The 21,001-nt window shown below is 41.7% G+C and overlaps 4 protein-coding genes and 2 long non-coding RNA genes across 11 annotated transcripts; 3 read left to right on the top strand and 3 right to left on the bottom strand.

Moving 5' to 3' along the window:
• Window positions 1–44: 44 nt before the first annotated feature.
• LOC126322543 (uncharacterized) lies at window positions 45–3,705 on the bottom strand. The gene is made up of 3 exons (XR_007559082.1): window positions 3,393–3,705; window positions 3,202–3,302; window positions 45–3,096 (listed from the first exon to the last, which is right to left on the bottom strand). It is a non-coding gene; the product is annotated as an uncharacterized LOC126322543 (long non-coding RNA).
• LOC126322542 (uncharacterized) lies at window positions 110–2,686 on the top strand. 2 transcript variants are annotated; one of them, XR_007559080.1, is made up of 4 exons: window positions 110–336; window positions 429–503; window positions 595–1,027; window positions 1,163–2,686. It is a non-coding gene; the product is annotated as an uncharacterized LOC126322542 (long non-coding RNA). The 2 variants fall into 2 exon arrangements; XR_007559081.1 differs by having other exon boundaries at window positions 584–1,027; window positions 1,163–1,245.
• A 665-nt stretch (window positions 3,706–4,370) lies between the features above and the next one.
• On the top strand, window positions 4,371–7,687 carry LOC126322529 (uncharacterized). 2 transcript variants are annotated; one of them, XM_049994383.1, is made up of 6 exons: window positions 4,371–4,414; window positions 4,566–4,696; window positions 4,766–5,034; window positions 5,285–5,362; window positions 5,634–5,768; window positions 5,890–7,687. In XM_049994383.1, exons 3-6 carry the CDS (start codon window positions 4,845–4,847, stop codon window positions 7,011–7,013), a joined length of 1,527 nt encoding a protein of 508 aa, XP_049850340.1. In that variant the 5' UTR covers window positions 4,371–4,414; window positions 4,566–4,696; window positions 4,766–4,844; the 3' UTR covers window positions 7,014–7,687. The 2 variants fall into 2 exon arrangements, with proteins under 2 accessions (XP_049850340.1, XP_049850341.1); XM_049994384.1 differs by having other exon boundaries at window positions 5,608–5,768; window positions 5,890–7,618.
• Window positions 7,688–8,010: 323 nt separating this feature from the next.
• Window positions 8,011–9,727, bottom strand: LOC126322530 (uncharacterized). 2 transcript variants are annotated; one of them, XM_049994386.1, is made up of 3 exons: window positions 9,358–9,727; window positions 8,413–9,078; window positions 8,011–8,191 (listed from the first exon to the last, which is right to left on the bottom strand). In XM_049994386.1, exons 1-2 carry the CDS (start codon window positions 9,640–9,642, stop codon window positions 8,413–8,415), a joined length of 951 nt encoding a protein of 316 aa, XP_049850343.1. In that variant the 5' UTR covers window positions 9,643–9,727; the 3' UTR covers window positions 8,011–8,191. The 2 variants fall into 2 exon arrangements, with proteins under 2 accessions (XP_049850343.1, XP_049850342.1); XM_049994385.1 differs by having other exon boundaries at window positions 8,072–9,078; window positions 9,358–9,701.
• Window positions 9,728–14,190: 4,463 nt separating this feature from the next.
• On the top strand, window positions 14,191–17,238 carry LOC126322609 (uncharacterized). Of its 3 annotated transcripts, XM_049994488.1 has the most exons (5): window positions 14,197–14,396; window positions 14,520–14,834; window positions 14,896–15,193; window positions 15,277–16,027; window positions 16,135–17,098. In XM_049994488.1, exons 3-5 carry the CDS (start codon window positions 15,026–15,028, stop codon window positions 16,140–16,142), a joined length of 927 nt encoding a protein of 308 aa, XP_049850445.1. In that variant the 5' UTR covers window positions 14,197–14,396; window positions 14,520–14,834; window positions 14,896–15,025; the 3' UTR covers window positions 16,143–17,098. The 3 variants fall into 3 exon arrangements, with proteins under 3 accessions (XP_049850444.1, XP_049850445.1, XP_049850443.1); XM_049994487.1 differs by having other exon boundaries at window positions 14,191–14,396; window positions 14,516–14,834; window positions 15,277–17,238; XM_049994486.1 differs by having other exon boundaries at window positions 15,277–17,238.
• Window positions 17,239–17,644: 406 nt separating this feature from the next.
• LOC126322610 (uncharacterized) lies at window positions 17,645–20,063 on the bottom strand. The gene is made up of 3 exons (XM_049994489.1): window positions 19,926–20,063; window positions 19,010–19,763; window positions 17,645–18,935 (listed from the first exon to the last, which is right to left on the bottom strand). The coding sequence occupies exons 1-3, from the start codon at window positions 19,971–19,973 to the stop codon at window positions 17,944–17,946; spliced, it is 1,794 nt and encodes a 597-aa protein (XP_049850446.1). The 5' UTR covers window positions 19,974–20,063; the 3' UTR covers window positions 17,645–17,943.
• Window positions 20,064–21,001: the final 938 nt, after the last annotated feature.

Below are 21,001 nucleotides of genomic sequence, written 5' to 3'. Positions count from 1 at the left end.
TTTTGAACTAGCATAACGTAATGTCTAAAGATGGGATTTTACCGTTTTCATTGAGATCTAATTGTTCCTTTATTACTTTTATCAGAAATCCGTTATTAATCAATTACTCTACATTTGTTTTTTTAACTGGAATAGAGAGATGCTTTTCTCCACATGTTTCAAAAGCCAGAGCATATCCTTTAAACAATGCCTTATAACTTGAACGATGAACAGAAAAATAAGGACAGCTGCTGTGTTTACTCTATGAGTTATTCTAATTTTTGTAGAACTACGTGGATATTGCCAGTGATATCTATCTATTCTTGCATAATTATTGCCAACAAGTATCATTCCAATGTATGCTAGATGAATTTTAAAATAGATGACATCTAGCGGTGCAACATATTCGATACTAAATTTTGCAAATTTATACTTTTTGAATGTAACAGGTTAGACATACTCATTGTAACAACTGGCAGTTTCTGGCTTCTGTATCGGCTTCAGTAGGCGAACCTCCAGAGAAAGTAAGTCAGAGAATATAAGGCAGATAATGAAAAGCTGAATTTTTGGTTTTACTGAGAACTCGTATTAAGCATATTAACAGAATTCGCACAGTATATTTTTCGTTTAGGAATAGGTCTATATTCGTCTATGAAAATAATTGTAGACTGCTGCAATTATTTGTTGACCAGAAACTATTTAGAATGTAGACAGGCAAAAATTCTTCGCCTTAAAAGAGGATTGGAATTCTGGAATATAGTGTCGCTGATTACAGCTCTGCTAGAAGACTTTATGTTGTATTTGCTGACATTTGTAGGCAGTAAAGAAAATTTTTTCGTTCACCAGTTTGGATTTTCTTCGTTTATGTTATTGGCACACATTCACTTCCTCTGTTCAATCATCTGCTACCTGAAGAGCCATTATCCGTTGGCTGAAAAAGATAAGAGATATCTGAAAGTTAAGGTTGCTATTGCTATGGGACACTGCGCCTCTTTCCTAGCGTGCATATATTTTTATTGGAGGCATATGCGTTTTTGCGAAGTAGGAAGTACGGAATAGTACAAAGATTTTCAAATTATCGTGTTGACTCGAGATGAATGACAGAAGAGTCGATCGACTTTATCTGGCGAAATTCTGTCACACCGAGGCTCAATTCTAACTAACCGCGTTCCTTTCTATACAGTTTATTCTCTTTTTTCGCTAGCAGAATACTTGGTCATTGGATTTAACATTATGTTTCACACGCATAAACAACTAGAATGGAAGAATTGTAGCATCTTCCTTGTCAATACTAATACTTGGGCTCTCCGAGACAGCTTAGACCGAGTGGTTACTGATAATGATAATCTTAGAGCTAATAGCGAGGAGCATGTATAAAATGTGTGATATACAAATACATGCGAAAAAGCGAAGCTTAAATGCTGAAGCGACACGAGCGGACGAGTATCATCGAGAGGTTGACACTATGATTGGTCATCCCAGTCCAGCATGCTAAGGCATACGACACCACCTAAGCATCCTGTTGCGACTTGATTTTGACCGGGGTTCCAGTCAGAGCAAAGTATCGGAGAGGTATGGTCCCCAACACCGAGAATTGGATGAGAAAGTTCGTAATAGTAAATGTAGCCAAAATTGTTTTTAGAAGATGTAATAAAATATTTGCCTGACTCATCGAAACTCATGTCGACCTTTTTTGCGAATTTTGAGTTGCCAGGGTGCGAATAGTGTTCGGCAATTTTTCCTGGAACTTGAAGACACCACCTTAACAACATCCCCTGGGAGTCAATTGAATAGATATTGGTTTCGTCGTAGGCATACTTGGCGTTCAAAATTGAGCCATTATGTCCTTTCCAAGACATTATAGGCTTTAAGCCATTCAAATCGAATATGCGTATGTATCCATCGGACATTCCGAGAAGAGCCATACTGGCATTGTGATTGTAGATGATAGAGTTGACACCGGCATCTAGCTCGATACGATCCAAAAGCTGCAGAGTCCTTAAATCAACTGTTTGAACGGTGCCTGAGGTTTTGGGACCGCTATGCCCAGAGGTGGAACATGAGATAAAATTGCCAGCAAGAGGACACACAATATCGGATATTCGCTGATGTGGAGTTATAGAGACTTTGCCGACATTCTTGGCGTGATCGACATCCCAAAGTTTAATGATGCCGTTCCCTGTGCCAGAAAATATCAAATGTCCTGATCTGTTCCATTCCAAAGCTGTGATATCGAACGTTTTTTTAAATGTGATAGTTTTTTGCTTCGATGAACGGACATGAAGAAAGCCAGTATGCGTGCCGAAGGCGAGGGAATTGCCATCGCAGGAGTACTTACAGCAGACGATAGGAGCCCCGACTAAAATAGAAGTGGTTTTCGCTACCTTAAGCAGTTTAGAGGAAAAGTGTTGTATTTTTGAATCAATTAGCGTGGTTGCGGTCGTTTCTGAAATCTTAGTATCTTTACATAAAGGCGCGCCATCCGGCTTGAGGTCGGTTTTTGTCTTGGTTTCTGGATTTGAAGGCAATGCCAGTTGGTCTTGGCTCTGTGGAGCGGAAAGGACCGGATTCGTTACAGAAGCAACAGCAGAATGATGGAAATTTGGCTCTAATCTTTGATTTAGCTGAGCAGACGGCTGCTGATAAAATGGCTGATCTGGCTCGAGTGATTTACTATCATTATGTTCGGCCGATTTAAATCTCTCTAGTTCTCGGTTCAATTTTTCTATTTCTGTATTTAGTTCTGCATTTTGGTTTATCAATTCTCCGTTGGTACTTTGCAGCGCCAGTCGTATTTTCCTCTCGACATTGAAGTTGAGGATTTTCGGCACCGGCAGAGACTGAAAGACGATACTGAGAAAGTTATAAAGTGACACCTTGAACTTCTCTAGCCAGCTTTTCTCAAAGAAGGCGCTGAAAGCCTGATCTGACTTTGGGTTTTTAAGGTAAGGCAGAACAAACCATGTCCTCCACTCCTTATCCGAAGCTAGTTCGTGCGAATACTGTTTGAAAAACTCAAACACCCTGTCGGCCTGCCCAGTTTGAACGGCATAAATTACGTAATAGCGCTTCAGTGACAGCGATAACTCCTGCGCTATGAAAAAAATACCGTCTACTCTATGGGCCGTTGTAATAATAAACAGTGAGTGTTCACGGTAAAGGACATTGAGGCTATTTGGCCGCATTGGATAAAAAATGATGCAAAACGTGCTATGGCCTTACCTCGAAAAAAAATGTTTGTCAAGCTGTGACCAAAGCTCTAGGAGTTTGTCGATATGACCGTCATGTACCAGCAAGAATAAATCAGCTACCAGTCTTTTAGTCTAGGCAGAAATTTAATTGTTAGTCCGTCTATCTCTTAGAGCAGCAGGTATGCAACAAAACTCAAGAGACGATCGCCACCAGCTACTTACTTGATGAGTTTTCAACTTCTTCTTGTCTCTCGCGAAGGCCTCGCTGGTAGAAGAAAAGCCTCTATACGTGAGATACTCCTGAACAAGATCATCGATATATTGAATATCTTCTGAATCCATTTTAGTTGCAATGGTAAACTCTAGGAACTTTTTCACGGAGAGCTAAGAATCCCATCGCATTGATGTGCATGCGCGGGGTCATTTACGTTAAGACAAATTCGTCTTAAAAAATAAAATCGGTTTGATACACTAGCTAAAAAAACTGATTCTTTTGCTACGCGCTACAATTATCAACCTATCTGTAAGAAATAATGATATTTTCAATGATATTTTCGCCTATTCATCGTAATCTTCTCGTCGAGCAACGACATGCTCACAATCCGTAAACAGCACCTGCCCGCGAAAAAGTGCTCGTAACACTTCCGCTAATAGTATCTTTCTACATCCGGATCCGCTATTGAGAATATTTTTTTGCTGTAAACATCGCAGAGGTGTCTATAAAAATTTTTCTTCTCTATCCGCGCATACTTTCTTAAAAAGGATGCATATGAGCTGGACTGAACCAGCTATCGACCACGGTCTGATCTCGTCTATGCCTGAGTGACAAGAATTCATTGTTCTATTACCTGATTAATCCTGTCGCACGCTGAGTGACTTTCGCTGTATTCCAATGCTTTTCCACGCTTTCTTTTAGAAAGTCATTGCGTTCTTTAGTTCATTTCGTAATATTTTGAAAATTGTCCAGAGATTGCACATGATATCCCTATCATTAAATCTAGGAAAGCCTTGACAGTAGCACGACCCCGACAGCGATGGTACCAATACATTGCTTTCATTAAAGTCGTCCCTATAAAAAGTAACGCTTTCGCAGACGTTGTATATGTATATAAGGGTATAATAATTATTGCATGCGCAAAATGACTCGCTGTTGTTGATTAAATTTCCCGGATAATTTACCTGAGTATACTCTCTCATTCACTAACTTCTCGGTTTCATCTCGCTAAAAAAAAGAAACATCTTGGGTACGTATCTGCGTGGATAAGACCATTTTCAGGCCTCGAACCAAGCACCACTGCCGCGGCTTTCTTCTTTATATGCTAAACGCGCAATATCTTTAATTCTCTTACATATGACACTTTACCCCGCTTATATATGGGGGAATCTATTCAATAGGTGATTTGTATTACCTTGAAAATTTGCTGGTGACAAGCTGTTTCCCTATATTTTCCCCTTTTGAATTCCGAGATCGGGAATGCATGAAACACTATAGATATTGTACTCATCACCTATTTCGGAGGATTTAAGTACGTTGCGTTTTGTACGGATATACAGAAGTCGCTGTTTTGTCCTCTTTTATAACCTAAATATGCTAGTTGAAAAGAGTAGGCCCTATCATACTACTTAATAACTTTGAGGTCAAAACAGGCCTGACCCACAAATTTCTGTGCTATTATGTTTAAGCGCACAAAGAAAAAGTCACGTTCTGTTGATGATAGCCCTCTTGTTCTTCTGTCGGAAGATGTTGATCCTTTGCGATGTGTATTCGGCCAGCCCCTGCATGTGGGTGCGGAACGCTCCGATCCAGTGTGGAAAGCAATACCGAGTCCAATATATGCGAGCGTTATTTGGCTTAACCAGTATGGTACGAGATTCTTTATCTGTTTTTGCCTGTTTCGTGCTATCGCAAAGGGGCTCGTAAACTGCATTAAGGTTTTAGAGACAAGCCGCACATTCCGAGACCGATAAAACAAATTCTGAAGCAGAAGGGGGCATTGTTGCTGCAAAATTGCAAACATATTAGAGAGCCCCATTTGCCTTGTTTGAATGGTTCCTCTCTTTTGAGAGGGGTTTAGTGGAAAACACTGACATTTGTCACGACATTTTTATCTCAGGTCTGGAAGATGAAGGACTATATCGAGTTCCAGGTAGCTTGGTCGTTTTTGCAACGTATAAGGCTTTATTCGATCGAGGTGCGTATTAGAGAGTTGCCTACGAGGCTTCAGAAAAAGGTGGGAAAAGAGATGATCCTTTATTTTCGTGTCATTTTTTAAAGTCTCAGATGTCGTTGCAATTTGCTAGCTGTCTAGAGCAGAGCGAGTCGTTCGCGACCGGTTGAATGCCCAGAAATCTCGTTGACTTCGAGCAACCATGTATTTTTTTTTTTGTATCTTTAAGACGAATGCAATGTTCAAGGGCGGTTTTACTGACAAAATAGAGCATCATGCATGCGGCACCAATTAGGCGTGAGTTTTAGTTTTTCAGAATTGCAGGAGAGATCGGCCCAAAACGTGGCAATGGTAGTTATTAGATATTTGCAATCTCTGCCAGAGCCTATTTATACTAAAAAATACGAGGCTCATGTCAAGCTCGCACTAAGTATGTGCTCTTCGAACCAATAGATAAATACGGAATAAGGAGGAAGGCGTGCGTGATAAGTGATCGTTTGCTTGCTGGTGGTTAACAGGTTTTTTTGTTGAAATGGAATTGATACTTTTAGACATTGCAGATCGTCAAGAACGCATCTACGTGCTCCGGTCTATTTTGTACAAGTTACCACTGGCAAATCGCGAGACAATTCGGATATTGATCGATCACCTTCGCAGAGTAGTGGCACATTCTCATCTAAATCGAATGACTGTTCGCAACCTGGAGATTACTTGGTCACTGTCGATTGGCCAATCGACAGGCGCATTGATAAAAGTGTTGACAGAGAGTGATTTTTCCCTACCATCCACATTACAGTTCTTCGTTCCCTTTGATGTTGCGCTGCGTAATTCGTGTTTATCATTGTCAGATGATAAGAGTATTATAGTGCCGATTACGGTGTCGACTTGCGTTAACTGGCTATTGAGACACAAATCATACAAGAAAAGAAGGCTTATCGCCTCACGAGCCAATTTTAAAACAGTTTCTTCTTTAATGCATGCCTTCAACAGCGGTCAGTTCGATTTACCGAGTGATGTACAAGACAGGAAGGTTGCCATGTTGCTACAGTGTTGGGTTCAGAGTTTACCCGAGTACGATGGACTTTTGCCGGAGAGTGTGGTTCGGGACCTTGGTCATCTTCCGCCAATCGATGAGTGTAATTCTGATTTTCAAGAGATCATATTGAAACTTCCGGAGAGCAATTTAGAAACAATAAAAGTTCTCGTCTCTTTTTTGCATAAGATTATTCAAGAGTACCGTCAACGACTGAACGAAAAGAAACTGTGCAGCAAATTTTTTAATACGAAGCATCCTGGTCTCTTGTCCTTGTATACTGTATTAGTAAGAGAGTACTGCGAAATTTTTGAAGGGAGGGCGGATGAAGATTCAACAGAAAAATCAGAAAGCGTTAGGACTTCTGACGTCAGCCAACAGCCGTTATCAAATTTATCAATATTGGATCAGGAGGTTGGTTCTTCGCATCCACTTGAACCCGATCAGCCAAGTAATGCAGAAGAGAGAGAGTCGGCAATAAACATTAATCTTGCGATTGAGTCAATTGAATCCGAAAAGCAGCGTCCACGTTGCTCCAGCGACCCCTCAGGAGATCACAGTACACGTAAAGGGAGACAAAAGAAAAAGAACAGGAGACGCATCCGAAGCGAAAGGAGGAGGAGGCTACGCGGAAATAAATGAGAGAACAGATTGATAGGATGACAACAGATAGGATGACAATACTACCTGGTGGAAACTGACATAATCGAAGTTACTAGTTTGTTGGATATAAAGAATGTATCAGTACGTTGGATATAAAAAATGGTCTCTCCAAATGGCGATTTTGAAAATAGCTTAGAAGAGGAGGGGATAATACAGAAAAATGAAAGCTAGTCAAGAAATAATCAAGAACGAAAAAAACTTAAAGGGAGGCGAGGTGCTCTGGTTTTAAACAAAAGCTCGAATATCAAGAGATACCAGTGTCGTTTCGCAAATGTAAGTTCCTGATTGTTGATTCGGAAGGGGGGGTTAAAGACAGTTTTGCGATATGATAGAAAAATAGTGCGTATTGTTTTATATGAGAAAGAATTGGTAAATCAAGAAAGAGACTTTGTAGAAGGGTATTTATATGTACAATAGGATCATATGACAACTGGAATGAGCGCAAATTTAAATGATAACTTGAGCTTCCGTTAAAAAGCAATAGTATTTTGCGTATATTCACTATGATGACCATGAACTTTTTTTTATCAACAGGATTTAATGCTAATCAGTTAAATCCAACGATGAAAGAATAATTAGGGAGCCTGTCCTCAAAGAATTGCATCTTTTCGAAATTTTCAAGCATTAAAAGCGGTCTCTTGTTAGTAGTCTCCTTCACAGTTTTACAATTGCTCTGAAGCAACTATGTTTTGTTTTTTGACGTATCACTAGAACTTACAGATTTTGCAATTCACAGCCTTTTGATAAAAGAGCTAGGCAATTTTGAGGGTACATTTTACAGGCTGAGAATGCAAAACTCGGCCACACCCCGGAACAAACCTGCCACATGAAAATGGGTGGACACTAATTTACGTTTGTCAGTGAATTCTACCGATCTAGAAACAGAACTTTCTGCGATTCGATACCATTGATGGAAGATACCTATCTAGATACATGGTAAATGCCCTTCCATTAAAAAGAGGAGGCGTTGACATCACGAAACATTTTTTCAAAATTTTATTTTGACGGGTTACATATCCGAAAATCCAAGTAGCAGATACACAAAATAAGACGCCTCTTTGAACGCTCAAATGGGTTTTTTTTAATCGCATTTCTCGATAAAAGATTCCGTTGATACCATCTGGCAAGGGACAGTTTCAGTACTCGCAAATCTTAACCTAGGATCAGCAGTAGTTTAGTAAATATTTATATAAATGGTGAAAGCGGAAGAAAGTTTGCAAGATACTAAACCAGCGTCTTATTCTTGGTGCTGCGTTGAGAATGACATAACAAATACGAGACACCTTGTTTCACATTCAACAATGTACCGTATGCACAGAGTTGGGATTCGTTTTGAGCATATCGCGCTGCAACCATGAAACAAACTTGATGCGCGTACCTAACGTCTCTTTTTCTTCTTTATCTGGTTTGTGCGGTTTTGCAGCTCAAGGCGTTTCTTTTTTCTTTCTTCTCGAATTACCTGATTGGCCATCTTTTCTTTGTCGATGGCATTGTCTCCTTGTTTCGAAAGCATAATACCTTTCAGAACACGCTCGTTGGTCTGCTTCTCTGCCTCTGAAGTCTGTGGTAGAGCTTTCCTCTTCTTTTTCAGAGGTTCGTCTGGCCTCTGAACATCGAACGTGCCCATAGACCTAGTTGATCGCTGGGCCAAATCAATCGAACGGCTGATATGAGCTTTGGAAAGGCCTTTAGCTGTAGGCGCCAACTTCCCGATAACGAGAGGTGTCGCTGTCTTCGATCCAAGTGCCTTCTTTGTCGCTGAAACAAGTGCGGCTCGCCGATTCGAAAGCTCTCTTTTTTTCTGCTTCAGGACTCTTTCTTTCTTATCAATGGCCTTCTTAATGAACGGATCTTCGCATTCTCCCATTTTTTCCGGGTCATATTCCACCAGCCAATCTTCATCCTTTTTAATGGAGTCTTTTCCCCAGGTGCGCTTCCACGTGCCTGTTTCCTGATCCCATACCTTGGTCATCTTTTTACGTTTTCGAATACCCTTCGCCTTGGCGAACTTCTCCCATCTCGTTTCCGGACGCGGGACAGGAACCTGAAAAAATTGAAACAAACCGTCAGATATTTTTCCTAAACTGGAAAAAAAATCCTCCAGATAACACACAGATGACTGAAAATGTGCTCTCCTGATTGACTCGTGATTGCTAAATCCAATCCTCGGAACAAAAAATAACCCCCAAAAAAACACAGATGCCATATTTCAATCATCACAAAAATCACGCAGAGCACCTAAAAACGCCTTTAGAAGTCTCCATCTGTGTTTGACAAAATGAAAGTCTCAAACTTGCATGGCATCACTGAAGAGTATACATACGCTCTTTTCACGAGGAATTGGTATTCTTGGCGGAGGTAGGATCACCATCGGCCCTAGATTCGTTTTTTCAACGGACAAACAAAACACCCTGTTGATGAGCTCTTGCGTAAGTCTTGTAGCCGTTTCTTCAAACCTTTCATCGCTCGGGACCTGATACGACATGACAACCAGATTCCCGACGTCTATAGTGGCCTCTTCGACGGGCATAGAACCATCATTTAGATGGCTTTCCTCGCCTATTAGCTGAGTGGCATCGAGAACATTTGTTGACTCAAGATCAGTCATTTTGCTATGTTCTATCCCGTTATTTAGTCACACAAAGCACCACCGTCTATTCTACTAAGGCTCCACCCTGACGTAAAGCAGTAATAATACAATTCGGCTTCGTCTCGCCTTTACCGAACAGGACACAAAAAATTTTTTGACAAATCAAACTCTATTTTTTTCTGCGCTTTCAAAATCGACCCTTTAACATAATCTGAATTCAAATGTTTACTCTTATGTGATTTTGCATAGAGTTTTGACGTTCGGCCTCAAATTCCGTTCTCTCGTCCAACGAACAATTATCAAAATTTTTTTTGTTTAGACTGCATTTTTACATATACACCTTACTTTTTCCCTTACTTGATTGCCCTTCACCATGTCTCGCGTCGACAAAATGAAAGGCCGAAGTCGGGCGACCATAAATCGTCTGAAGATGTACAATACACGCCCAAAATACGATCAGAAGGGAAAACTTGTTTATGAAGCCTTTAAATCAAAGGACACGAACCATCAAGCCCGCATCCAACCGGATCGTCGCTGGTTCAATAACACTCGGACTGTAGATCAGACGGAGTTATCGAATTTCCGTGAAGAGATGGAGAAGCAAAGACTCAGCAGTACAACCTATCTTTTGAAGCCAGCTAAAATTCCTTTTTCGCTGCTAGAAGATCCAAAATCGGTACGATTTTTTTTTTACACCAGCTATTTCAGGTTTTTGAAAGCTCGCCGCCGCCTTCCGGCTTTGCCAACTAACCCAACGCTATTTCACAGAACAAGAAAAGGCCTGGAATCCTGGAGGTCGAGTCTTTCGAATACACTTTTGGCAAGAGTTCTACGCGCAAGCGCCCCAGGCTCTCGTGTACTGACTTATCGGAACTGGCCTCAAATTCCGTTCAGAGTCACGAGCAATACGACCAGGAAAAAGATCGTAATTTGGTTCAAGAGGCCGTCGACATTCGTTCTATGGCTAGAAATCCTATTTTCAATAAAGGCCAGTCTCATCGAATTTGGGGAGAGTTGTACAAGGTGATCGATTCGAGTGACGTCCTAGTCGAGGTGATTGATGCTAGGGATCCTATGGGTACACGCTGTTGGCACATTGAAAAGCATTTAAAGAAAAAATGTCCTACCAAGCATCTTTTGTTGCTGATGAATAAGGCAGATTTGGTGCCCAGTTGGGCCCTCAAACGATGGATTGCCATTTTTTCTAAAGAATATCCCGTGATTGCATTTCACGCCTCAATCACTAAACCATTCGGAAAGGGCTCACTCATTCAAATTCTTCGCCAGTTCCAACGTCTGCACGCCAAAAAGCACCAGATCAGCGTTGGGTTCATTGGGTATCCTAACGTCGGCAAATCCTCAGTCATTAACACTCTGCGACGCAAAAAAGTCTGCCCCAGCGCTCCCGTGCCCGGATATACCAAGGTCTGGCAATACATTACGCTTTTCAAGCGCATCTTTTTGGTCGATTGTCCAGGGGTCGTCTATTCCTCAGCCCCCAACACAGAAGTCGATATTGTCTTGAAAGGTGTCGTTCGTATTGAAAATCTCGAAGACGCTGTAGAATACGTACAGCCGGTTCTGGAGCGCGTTAGAAAACAGCATTTGATCAACGTGTACGGTATCTCAACTTGGAACGATCATATCGACTTTTTGACCCAACTCGCTTATAAGACGGGCCATCTTCTCCGCAACAACAAGCCCAACTTGAACTCCATTGCTAAGGTTGTGCTGTACGATTGGCTTTCCGGCAAAATTCCCTTCTTTGTTTGCCCACCTTTTGATGAAGACGGCGCATCACCCAATCTAACCGACGACAGCCGACCCGATGTATCTGACACTTCTGCACCTGAACCGTCTCCGCTCACCGTGCAAGTGCCCTTGCAAATTATGAAAAACCTCACTGTACGCGACGAATACTCCAATTGCAAAGGTCCAGAAGACGATGCAAAGATGGACCAACTCCAACAACTAGACGAAGAAATCATTCGAGACGACACTTCTGATCCAGAACCAGGTTCTCAGGTCAGTGAAGATGACTCAGTTATCGATTGGGACCTTGTCTACAAGGAGGCGAACGGAAGCGAAGATGAAGACGAACTCGTTCCACTTGATGCGCTTCCTACTAAATCTAGCGCCCCTCAGTGTAAAAGTCTAAGCCAGATCCCCCCCAGCAATACCAAACACACTACCGACACCGGCGACACTCATGGGCACGTTCTCGACACCGCGAATAATTCTGAAAAGTCCATTCTTTCGAACCAGGCCTTCGAAAGCAACCCTTCACTTCAAAACAGCCAAAGCCCTTCTAAAACAGCCCCCGATCATTCGAGCGCTACGAAAAGCACCGAGGAGAGTGATCCAGAACCCATCGCTACCGGGGGCGAATCGCGTAAGTCATCTGACAGTGGTCTCACTAAGCTCAAGCTAACTAAATCTGTTCTGTCCAGACAATCCAAAAAGCCTAAGAAAAAACATTCAAAATTATCGCAAGAAAAAATAGACAAGCAAATTATCGAGGCTGGATTTTGCAAGCCACGCAAAAAGCAAAAAAAGCAAAAAGCAAAAAACGCCTGCTTTGAAATTGTCTCAATCAACAGCCGCCCTCTCTCCAAGCACTAACCGCATTGAATCGAACATTTGCCAGCCGTTCAAAAAAATATTGTCATTGCCGAAGAAAGCAAGCCCCTCTCTCTTTTTAACTTTTTGTAATCGTAAATAGATGTGTCGATAAATCTACACTTGTTCATTTTCCTGAACTGTCGCTACTAGGGCGGTTCGCATCAGCATCAGCATTGGAAACGATTTTCAGGCTGTCCCATAAATTGCCTTAGCCCTTGTCATAGCGCAATTCCACAAACCTGAAGATCATGCGGACCACGCTTTTTTTAGACGTGCAAAAGGAGGGCGTCTGCTAAAGCCTCCGCAAGAGACATTGGCGATATATCTCAGTGCCTAGGCACAGCAATTAGTCGAAAAAATGGCGAATCTCTTACTTCACGGTCCAGATGCTCCTCCCCGACTACCCAAAAACTAACTCACCTTTTCGCAGATTGGAAAGATACGCTACAAAATCATACGAATCACCAGTTCGGTAATAAGATTTGTCTTTATATAAGACGGTATTGCCAACTAAAATCGGCAATTTTAACGCAGACAAATGCCTTGAACCATCCAACCAACAATGCTTTTTTAACCATTACAACACCCACCAAGTCCTTCATTCTCTTTCACTAATCACGCACTACTCAGCGACGCAAAAACGGCCTTTCAACCTCTTCTTTTACGTTCTTGCTCCTTATCGGTCCTAACTACACGAAGGATATATCCCCCCTCAGTACGAGTGGTCGGTACACGGCACACGCTTACAACTCTTACTCTCAGCGCCTGTGTACTTCATGCATTTCACTGGCTATCAAGGCTTCCACTTTCCGTTGCTGACGTCTCTTTTGGTACATAATAATACTCTGGGTACCTCTTCACGCAGTTCACGTACTCCTTTATAGCGCTCTCACATTTAGATTCAGCAAAGTCATTTTTCTTCAAACACGTCTGAACCTCGCAAATGACTTGTCTGCATGGGTGGGTGTCAGTACCCTTTTTACTATCCTTCGAGCTCTTCAAGTACATCGGTTCTTGAGAAGCTCTTTTCTCTTCTTCAAAACCGTTGTCCCAACTTAATTGAAATCCTTGTGCTTGAGGAGTCAAAAAAAGCGAAATACCCTAACTTATTCGGCAAAAACTTCTGTTCTTTCATTCGCTGTATCTACAATTTCATATGGCCCCTTAATAGCAGAGCAAGCCGAATTTTTATCCCGCTAAGATGCGATAGTAAGTGCCTGCTTCCGGTGTCAGTATAACGCCTGGAACTCGAAAAACAATTTTCATCAGGGACGCGTCGTTGGGTATAGTTGTGTTATGTTAGTCTCTCGATCATCGCCTCCGAATATGCAGGCACCCTTGTCGCATTTCTCTATCCTTGATTTTTCCCAATAAACTCGGTTGAGCTGGTCATACGTTCCGTTTTTCAAAATTGAGAGAAAGTACTCCTACCTCGCAAAAAATCACCCGTTGGATATGTAAAATTTTTGCCCGACCGTTCAGTTCTGCGAACGCGAACCAGACCACGTCCTTTAGATTTTGTACCGGCTTTTCAGGAACTCTTGTTCTGCCGCTCGTCGTACCGCGCAGCCCGTACCTTTCTATAGCCCCTAGCCTTGTGACAGGGAGTGCTTTTTGGAGCTACACATCTAGTAATTAGAAAACATCTCTTAACATTATACGAAAAAACCTGTTGTCCCACCTCCTTCCAACTGTAAGACAGTTTGTTGAAGTCATAAAATCAAACCCTCTGGCAGTCCCTAGCCTCGTTTTGCTGTTTCTCTCATACTAAACGCAACCCCTACCTTTTCCGGCCGTTTTCAGTTTGCGTTAGACTATAGACTTCTGTACAATAATGCTCTTTTAACTTTGTTATTGTCAGCATATTCGGGCAACTTCAATAAAATCATCAAAACTGCAAGTAAGGTGTTATACATTAAAATTTTTTGAGAAAGGTGTGTTTTCATTGTAATACGAGGCTGGCTTGAAGGAGTTTGCGTATATTCGTATCGCACTCTCTTTGTAGACACGATCATATAGTCAGAAAATGTCCAGTACTCTCATCAATCCAAACCCCACAGTTTATGAGGTGCAGAAAATTCAGAGACAAGAACTCGACTTCGAACAAGACGAGAGTCATGCAGACGAGTTCGACAGCCTAGAAATATTTGGTGCGCATCGCTTTATCGAGGGCTTGACACAGCGCAGTCATGCCTTGGGGAAATTTTGTGTGCTTTGAATTCCTACAAATTTGTGTATATATTTCTAACAGCTCTTCTGTTTACCCAAGAAAGACCTTGTGAGAAACATCAATGATCCCGAGCATCCTCTCACCTTAGAGCAGTTGAATGTGATGAAACTAGAAAACATTACTATAGACAACATTAATTCTCATATTAAAATTTACTTTACTCCTACTGTTTCTCACTGTTCTATGGCAACACTCATTGGTTTATGTATCCGCGTCAAGCTGATTAGATCTTTACCGAGTCGCTTCAAGGTTGACATATTTGTCACTCCCGGCACCCATATCTCAGAAGCCGTCATCAATAAACAACTCAACGACAAAGAACGTGTAGCTGCTGCATTAGAAAACGTATCGCTATTATGTATGTACCGATTTTCGTGTTTCAATTTAATAGACGCAGAATTTTTTAACTTAATTTTCAGCTATTGTTAACAACTGCGTTGCCGAGTCTGACTGATAAACATATACGCTTTGACAACTCTATACCCATCAAATAGAGAATAATCCCCGTTTTATTATGACTTTTGTTTCAAGTAATTTTTATTGTGCGACATGTTCCATCTAAGCTCTACATTTCATAGACTTTCCCAAATCGAACGCGAGCTTTTTCAGAATACGTCGGATCCGTCAACCACCTCGAACCATGAACCAGAGACCGACTTTGAACTAAGAAAAACTGCGTACCAGCCAAACGGTGTTGCTTCATTTCTCGCGTCAAGCGTATGTTGTTGGCTTTTGATAACAGAAGATGCTGTGCTTGAACAGAACAATCTGTCTTACTGACTCATTAAACGATTTTTCAGCTCGTCTCCCTCAAGCTCGAGCGGATCGAGGAGACACCGTATCTAGATGATCTTTTATTTACTTTATCTGTTTGGGGAAGAATTTATGATGAAATATATGTACAAATTGAGAATGGTGATCGAAAGTCAGCGCAATTTGACAGTCTCCTTCAAATAGGGCTCGTTTTGTTTGTGTCTCACTACTCGAATCTATGTAGTTTGGTGGGCAGCGTGAATAACGGCTGTTTGTTGGTCAAGCACTGTGTTGAAAAAACGCTGAGTTCTATGTTAAGATGCTTTTTAGAGAGCGCACAGGGCGATGACGATCTATTTTTTTTGATTGCATTGACTCGAAAAAAAGTTTTGGTGCACCTGTTAGAAATGCCCTTTGCGTTTCGTTCCACAGCTGATGCAGCTGACTCCAACGCACCAGTTAATCTCTACGCATGGTCAATCATCAGGTCCACTCTAAGGTCTTGGAGAAGGTGTAGTAGAACGATTATACGGGCAGGACCGACATGTGATTTTTTACATCTTTCATATTTCAAAATTGTCTTTTTTTTTTTGACAAGACGCTTGGATGCCTCACTTGTCTTGGACGTTCCTTTCAACAAGGATCATTTTTGTCTTTTAATAGAACTTTGCTTGGAAATATTAAAGACGCTGTACCATTTTCAAAACAATGATCGTTTTTCAGCAATACCGACGATTGAAACCTTGCATAGAGATCTAGAAAATAAAATTGCTTCTACGATTTTGGATGATGTGTACAGTAATGATCTTCGCTCAGAATATGACTATCTAGATAAACCGTCTCTATCGGCATTTTATTCATTTGTTCACTCGGTCATACGCGCTTGCACATGTCACCTGGAGCAGTGGGATAGATCTATGGCCTTGAAAATTCTTTCGATGCTGATTTTTGAATTGTCGCACCCGTATGGAGGGAGGGAAACGTACGATAGCATTATTTCCAGCGCGCTTCGAGTCAACCTGGAGATGGTTCGGCATGTGTTCCCTGTGGGTGAAGAGGTTATCAAAAATGAAGGACCGGAATTGTTGGAATCCCTTCCACAAGAGAGGTGCTTTGCTCGTGATCCCGTCAACTCGTGTTTAACTGAAGGTTCGGTTCAGCGTTTTTTTGTTTTCCAGTTGGTGAAGTTTGTTGAATTCACATTACTTGCGTTGGTGGAGTCTTCTGATTTTCCTGCATGCCCTTGGGTGGATTCGTTTTGTCAATTTTTAGATAGCGCGTCTATTTATAAAGATCTGTTCAGTACAACGAGACCTTGGCAGTGGTTCGTTTCATTCATGTCAGAGCAGGATGATATTTTGATTCAATCATTGCACTCGCTGAAAACCACCATTTCCCTGATGAAAAACCACCGTCGAACTAGTCCGCGGGTTGCCCTCCTATTGACCCATTTGAATTTGAAAGAAGAGGTTTTAGAGTCATGGCTAAATTATCACTTACTTTTTTTCTGTTTTCTCGAAAATATTTCATTTGATCACGATTTGATGATTGATTTCCTCGTCTCTGGAGAGACGGAGTTTTTGGTGGTACTGCTGGAGTATTTGAAGATGGTGGTCACTGGCTGGCCAGAATGTTTTTACTCTCTTGTGAAATTTACTCGATCGACGCCAAGCCTTGTTGAGAAAGATGGGAACTGGCCGGAGGACGTGAGCTCAACGCATTCTTGCAACATTGAGGATGATTCAAATGACGATTCATGCAACGATGACTGGGTGTTAAATAAATGCGAATTGGTGGAGAAGAAGCTGGAGGGTAATGAAGAACAGAGGGGTTTTGACAACGCCTTTGATTGCTTAATGAGTTCGTTGGTAAGGCTATCTTTTCACCTGAGAAAGTTAGAGCGCTTGTTTCAGTTTTCAATATCACATCTATTGAATAGATTGGAACAGGTTGGACATTTATATGAAACATCAGGAGATATGAGCAAAGATGCCAATGATCGGATTTAAAGGTTAAGCAAAAGTGCGGACAAAGCTATTTTTTCAATCGAATTTTGTTTTGTGTCAGATATGGTCGTGGTGATCACTGAGCCCATTTGGTTTTCCATCGCTCAAAATAGGGTTTACGAGGGGAAAACGTCGCACAATATACCAGACAATAGCTTGAATCGCCAAAGTTTCAAGCTCTGTTTACTCATACAAGAGCGTCAAACACAGGCAGCTGAGGCGTGAAACGCGAAGGGTGAGCTGAGTCTGATACGTTTGAAGGCTTAAACAACAAAGGCGCATGTTTGCTCAATAGTTGAAGACCATGCTCTGCATGACAGAATAAGCCAACTCAAAGGGTCATTTAACTGGCCAAGTACTTTGGGTACAACTTAACGGATGGTCGAAGTGAAGCATAAAAATTGTGGACTGTTAAAAACGCAGCGTTTTATTGGTTAGGTCTAGTTTCCGCCTGCATTTTCATGAAACCAAAGACGCAAATAACCTCGTTCAGCGCCAAATAAATTACCGATGTAAATTGCAGGACTTTGAGTTTTTCTATTTAACGGCAACATTCAGTTTTGTGTAACCTAGTAACCGTATCAACCAAGACAGACGGAAGCCTATGCATAAATACAGTTCCTCTGTAGGGGATTGGCTAGAGAGATGTGGCGTAGCTGAAGTGAGCACGAGAGGCACAAAGTAGAATGGCGGGTCAAGCGAGCTAAACTACGCATTGCTTGTGTTGTTCGTTTTCTTCTTTTTTGAAACGCGCGCTTTGTGTGGACGCTCCGAACCGCGTTTTTTCGAGCGGTAATCAATGAGTCCTTTTTTTCTAAAGGTGTCGAATTTACCTGGATTGATTGGGGTGGTTTTTGGTTGGGGGATAACGTCGTCGCGGTTGACAACGGAATGAGACAACTGAGCTTTAACGCGTTTACTGGGATTATTCAAACGCAGAAGCCAAGCAGGAATGTTAGAGAGTTGACCAGACTGGGCCATGACATTGACTATGGGTTTTATGTAGGGAATATCGGCGTCAGTAAAGAGTGTCCACGAAGTTCCAGAGAGGCCGCCAACGCGACCGGTTCTCCCGATTCGATGAATGTACATAGTGGTTGATGTAGGCATGTCATAGTTGATGACGGTGGATACGGTTCTAAAATCCAAGCCGCGAGCTAGCAAATCTGTTGTAACTAGAACGGATAATTCCGCTCTCCTGAACTTTTCGAGGATGGTCTGCCTTTCAATTTCGGTACGGTCTCCGGTAATGTAGTCGACGGAAACGGACAGGGTGGATAGGAGATGAGTAAGTTGTTGGGCTCTGTGTTTGGACTGCATGAAAATGAGAATGGGGGGCTTTTGGCCAGAAACAAACATGTCGTTGATGGCGAGGAGCTTGCCGTCTTCGCTGCCGGTGTATTTAAGGTATTGATTGACGTGAGAGGCGGGCGTATTTGCGTGGCCGACGACGATTTTAACGTGGTCTTTGAGAATTGATTTAGCAAGAAATTCAACTGAAAAATTCAGCGTAGCAGAAAACATGGCGGTCACTTTGTGTGCATAGTCGCAGAAAGAGAGGACAGAGTCAGTAGCGGAGACAAAGTCGTCCGACAAGAGGGAATCAATTTCGTCCAAAACTAAAAAACGGACGCTGGAAAAAGGAAGGTTGTATTTTTGGTACATAGAAACAGCGATAAAAGGAGTCGCAATAAGAACGTCTGTACGTCGGTGAGAAAATCGTTAGTAAAGGATTGAATTGAGAGTTAGCATTAAGAAGTTGACAAGCTCGTACCATAATGGTTGATCTTCGGTTTGATGAATTTCAGGGAAGAGGTGATCATGCCGATTTGCATATGTTGTCCGGTGCTTAATCGCAATGCTTGACGATAGATTTGCTTACACAGATCTTTGGTTGGACTCAGGATCAGAGAGTAGATAGTGGTGATCGATAGAGGTGAGGAAGAAGGGGGAGATTCAATCGGGCAATTGGTGGAAGGGGCGCTTTCGGAAGGAGAGTTATTAGCGCACAAGAAAGGGTTTTCTTGGAGATATTGAAAGGCCAATTGTAAGGCGGGTAGTAAAAACGCGGCTGTCTTCCCAGATCCAGTCGGCGACGTCACAAGAACATCACGCTGATGTAGAAGGACAGGAATAGTGACCTGTTGTATGGAGGTAGGCGACGACCAGGTCATTTCTTGACAAATGTTCCTGATTAGCCATGGAAGTAAGCCGAAGGTTTCGAAAGAATCAATTTTGACTTGAACTTTCCCTTTTTGACTAAGTAATTTTACCAGACTGTCTGAGTTGTGGTTTGCTTTCTGATCCTCACTATGAGAAGGCATGGATAAATCTTCGTAGATAGAAGGGTCAAAATTCATAATTCTTATATTGTAAGCAGGTGGCTGAGTCAGGGCGCTGCCCTTTTTTATGTCGCTCGTTTGGTCACCCGACAGGGAGATATTTTGAGCTGAGGAAGATCCCTGTTGCTGGTTTTCATTTGGTGAATTAGAATGAAATTTTTTCTGGGCAGACTCAGAGCGGGTTTTCTGGTTAGGTCCGAAGCGAAAAAAAAGTGTTAGTCACAGAAACCGATACAACAGAGGCAGAAGGACAAATCTATAGGGCCTATGTTTTTAGGGAGCCACAACCACCCCAATAATACTACAGTTCACTAGCCGTGGTTGCAAGGATCCACAGGGGTTACGTACCTTTTGAAGGGATGAGCCTACACTGAGTGCAGCAAATATTTTATCCATCAGGGCAAGGGATGAAATAAAAACAGATTTAAAACGACAAAAGAAATGCCAAGTACAATGCGAGATCAGAGAGGCATAGAGGAATGAAAATAATGTCTGAAAGCGCAGAAATGAAAAAAACTATGAAATGCAAAAAGAGTGTGCCTAGGGAGAAATCAGTGTTGCCAGAAGACGCTTGGAAATGATAAATCGATTCAGCACCTGGAAAGTTGAGAGCCGATAATTCATTGATTTATTATCATCAGTTTGAATTAAAAATGTACGCAAAAGATTATTTGAATTTAAGATACACAGAACAAATTAAGAGGGTTAAAGCGTCAAAAGATGGTATTGAACCCGTGGGTTATCTCGAAGACGCCATACTGACCTTCTCGCAACAGATTTGGCCTTTTTTTTAAAATCACTAATATTTGAAGCGACAGACCTAGACTTTTATTTAAGTCATTTTTCGATGCAAACCCGATATGCGTTTCCAGTTTGCTAACTTTAATACGTTCTAGTCACGGATGGCCTTTAAGCGACCTATTCCGAATTCAGCTAACGTTCGTCTTTATGCACTTGAGGCTTCCAGATTTTTTCCATGCATCAGTAAGAATGGCTGCATTGGAATAGTGGTTTGAGAACCTCGTGCATAACAGACAAATGACATCATCCGTCCTGAAAACACAAAATGTTCGGACGTTTTTTGATAGGTTTATAATGAATAATGAAGCATGAAAGAAAAAAATGGCAAAGAACGGTGTAAAAAAAATACCCTCAACTGGTGGTGAACTCAAAATTTACGCGTGAATTAAACGTTTAAGAACCAACAGCGAAAATCACGCAGAAGACACAAAAATCATAATTTATATCAAGTATGGCTCTTTATGTGTTTTGACTATGTCGAAAACTTGGATCCGGGGAATTTGGCTGTGTTTTTAGCCGGCCACCGTGCATCTATTAGAATACGAGAAACGGTAAATTGGATATTTTGTACGAGAATTTAAAATGAGTTCAGAATCGAGCCGCTACACTTTAGCAACACGACG

The sequence above is a fragment of the Schistocerca gregaria genome, unplaced genomic scaffold (genome assembly GCF_023897955.1).
Source record: "Schistocerca gregaria isolate iqSchGreg1 unplaced genomic scaffold, iqSchGreg1.2 ptg000818l, whole genome shotgun sequence".
Taxonomy (NCBI): domain Eukaryota; kingdom Metazoa; phylum Arthropoda; class Insecta; order Orthoptera; family Acrididae; genus Schistocerca; species Schistocerca gregaria.
This window is presented reverse-complemented; position numbering and strand designations above follow the sequence as displayed.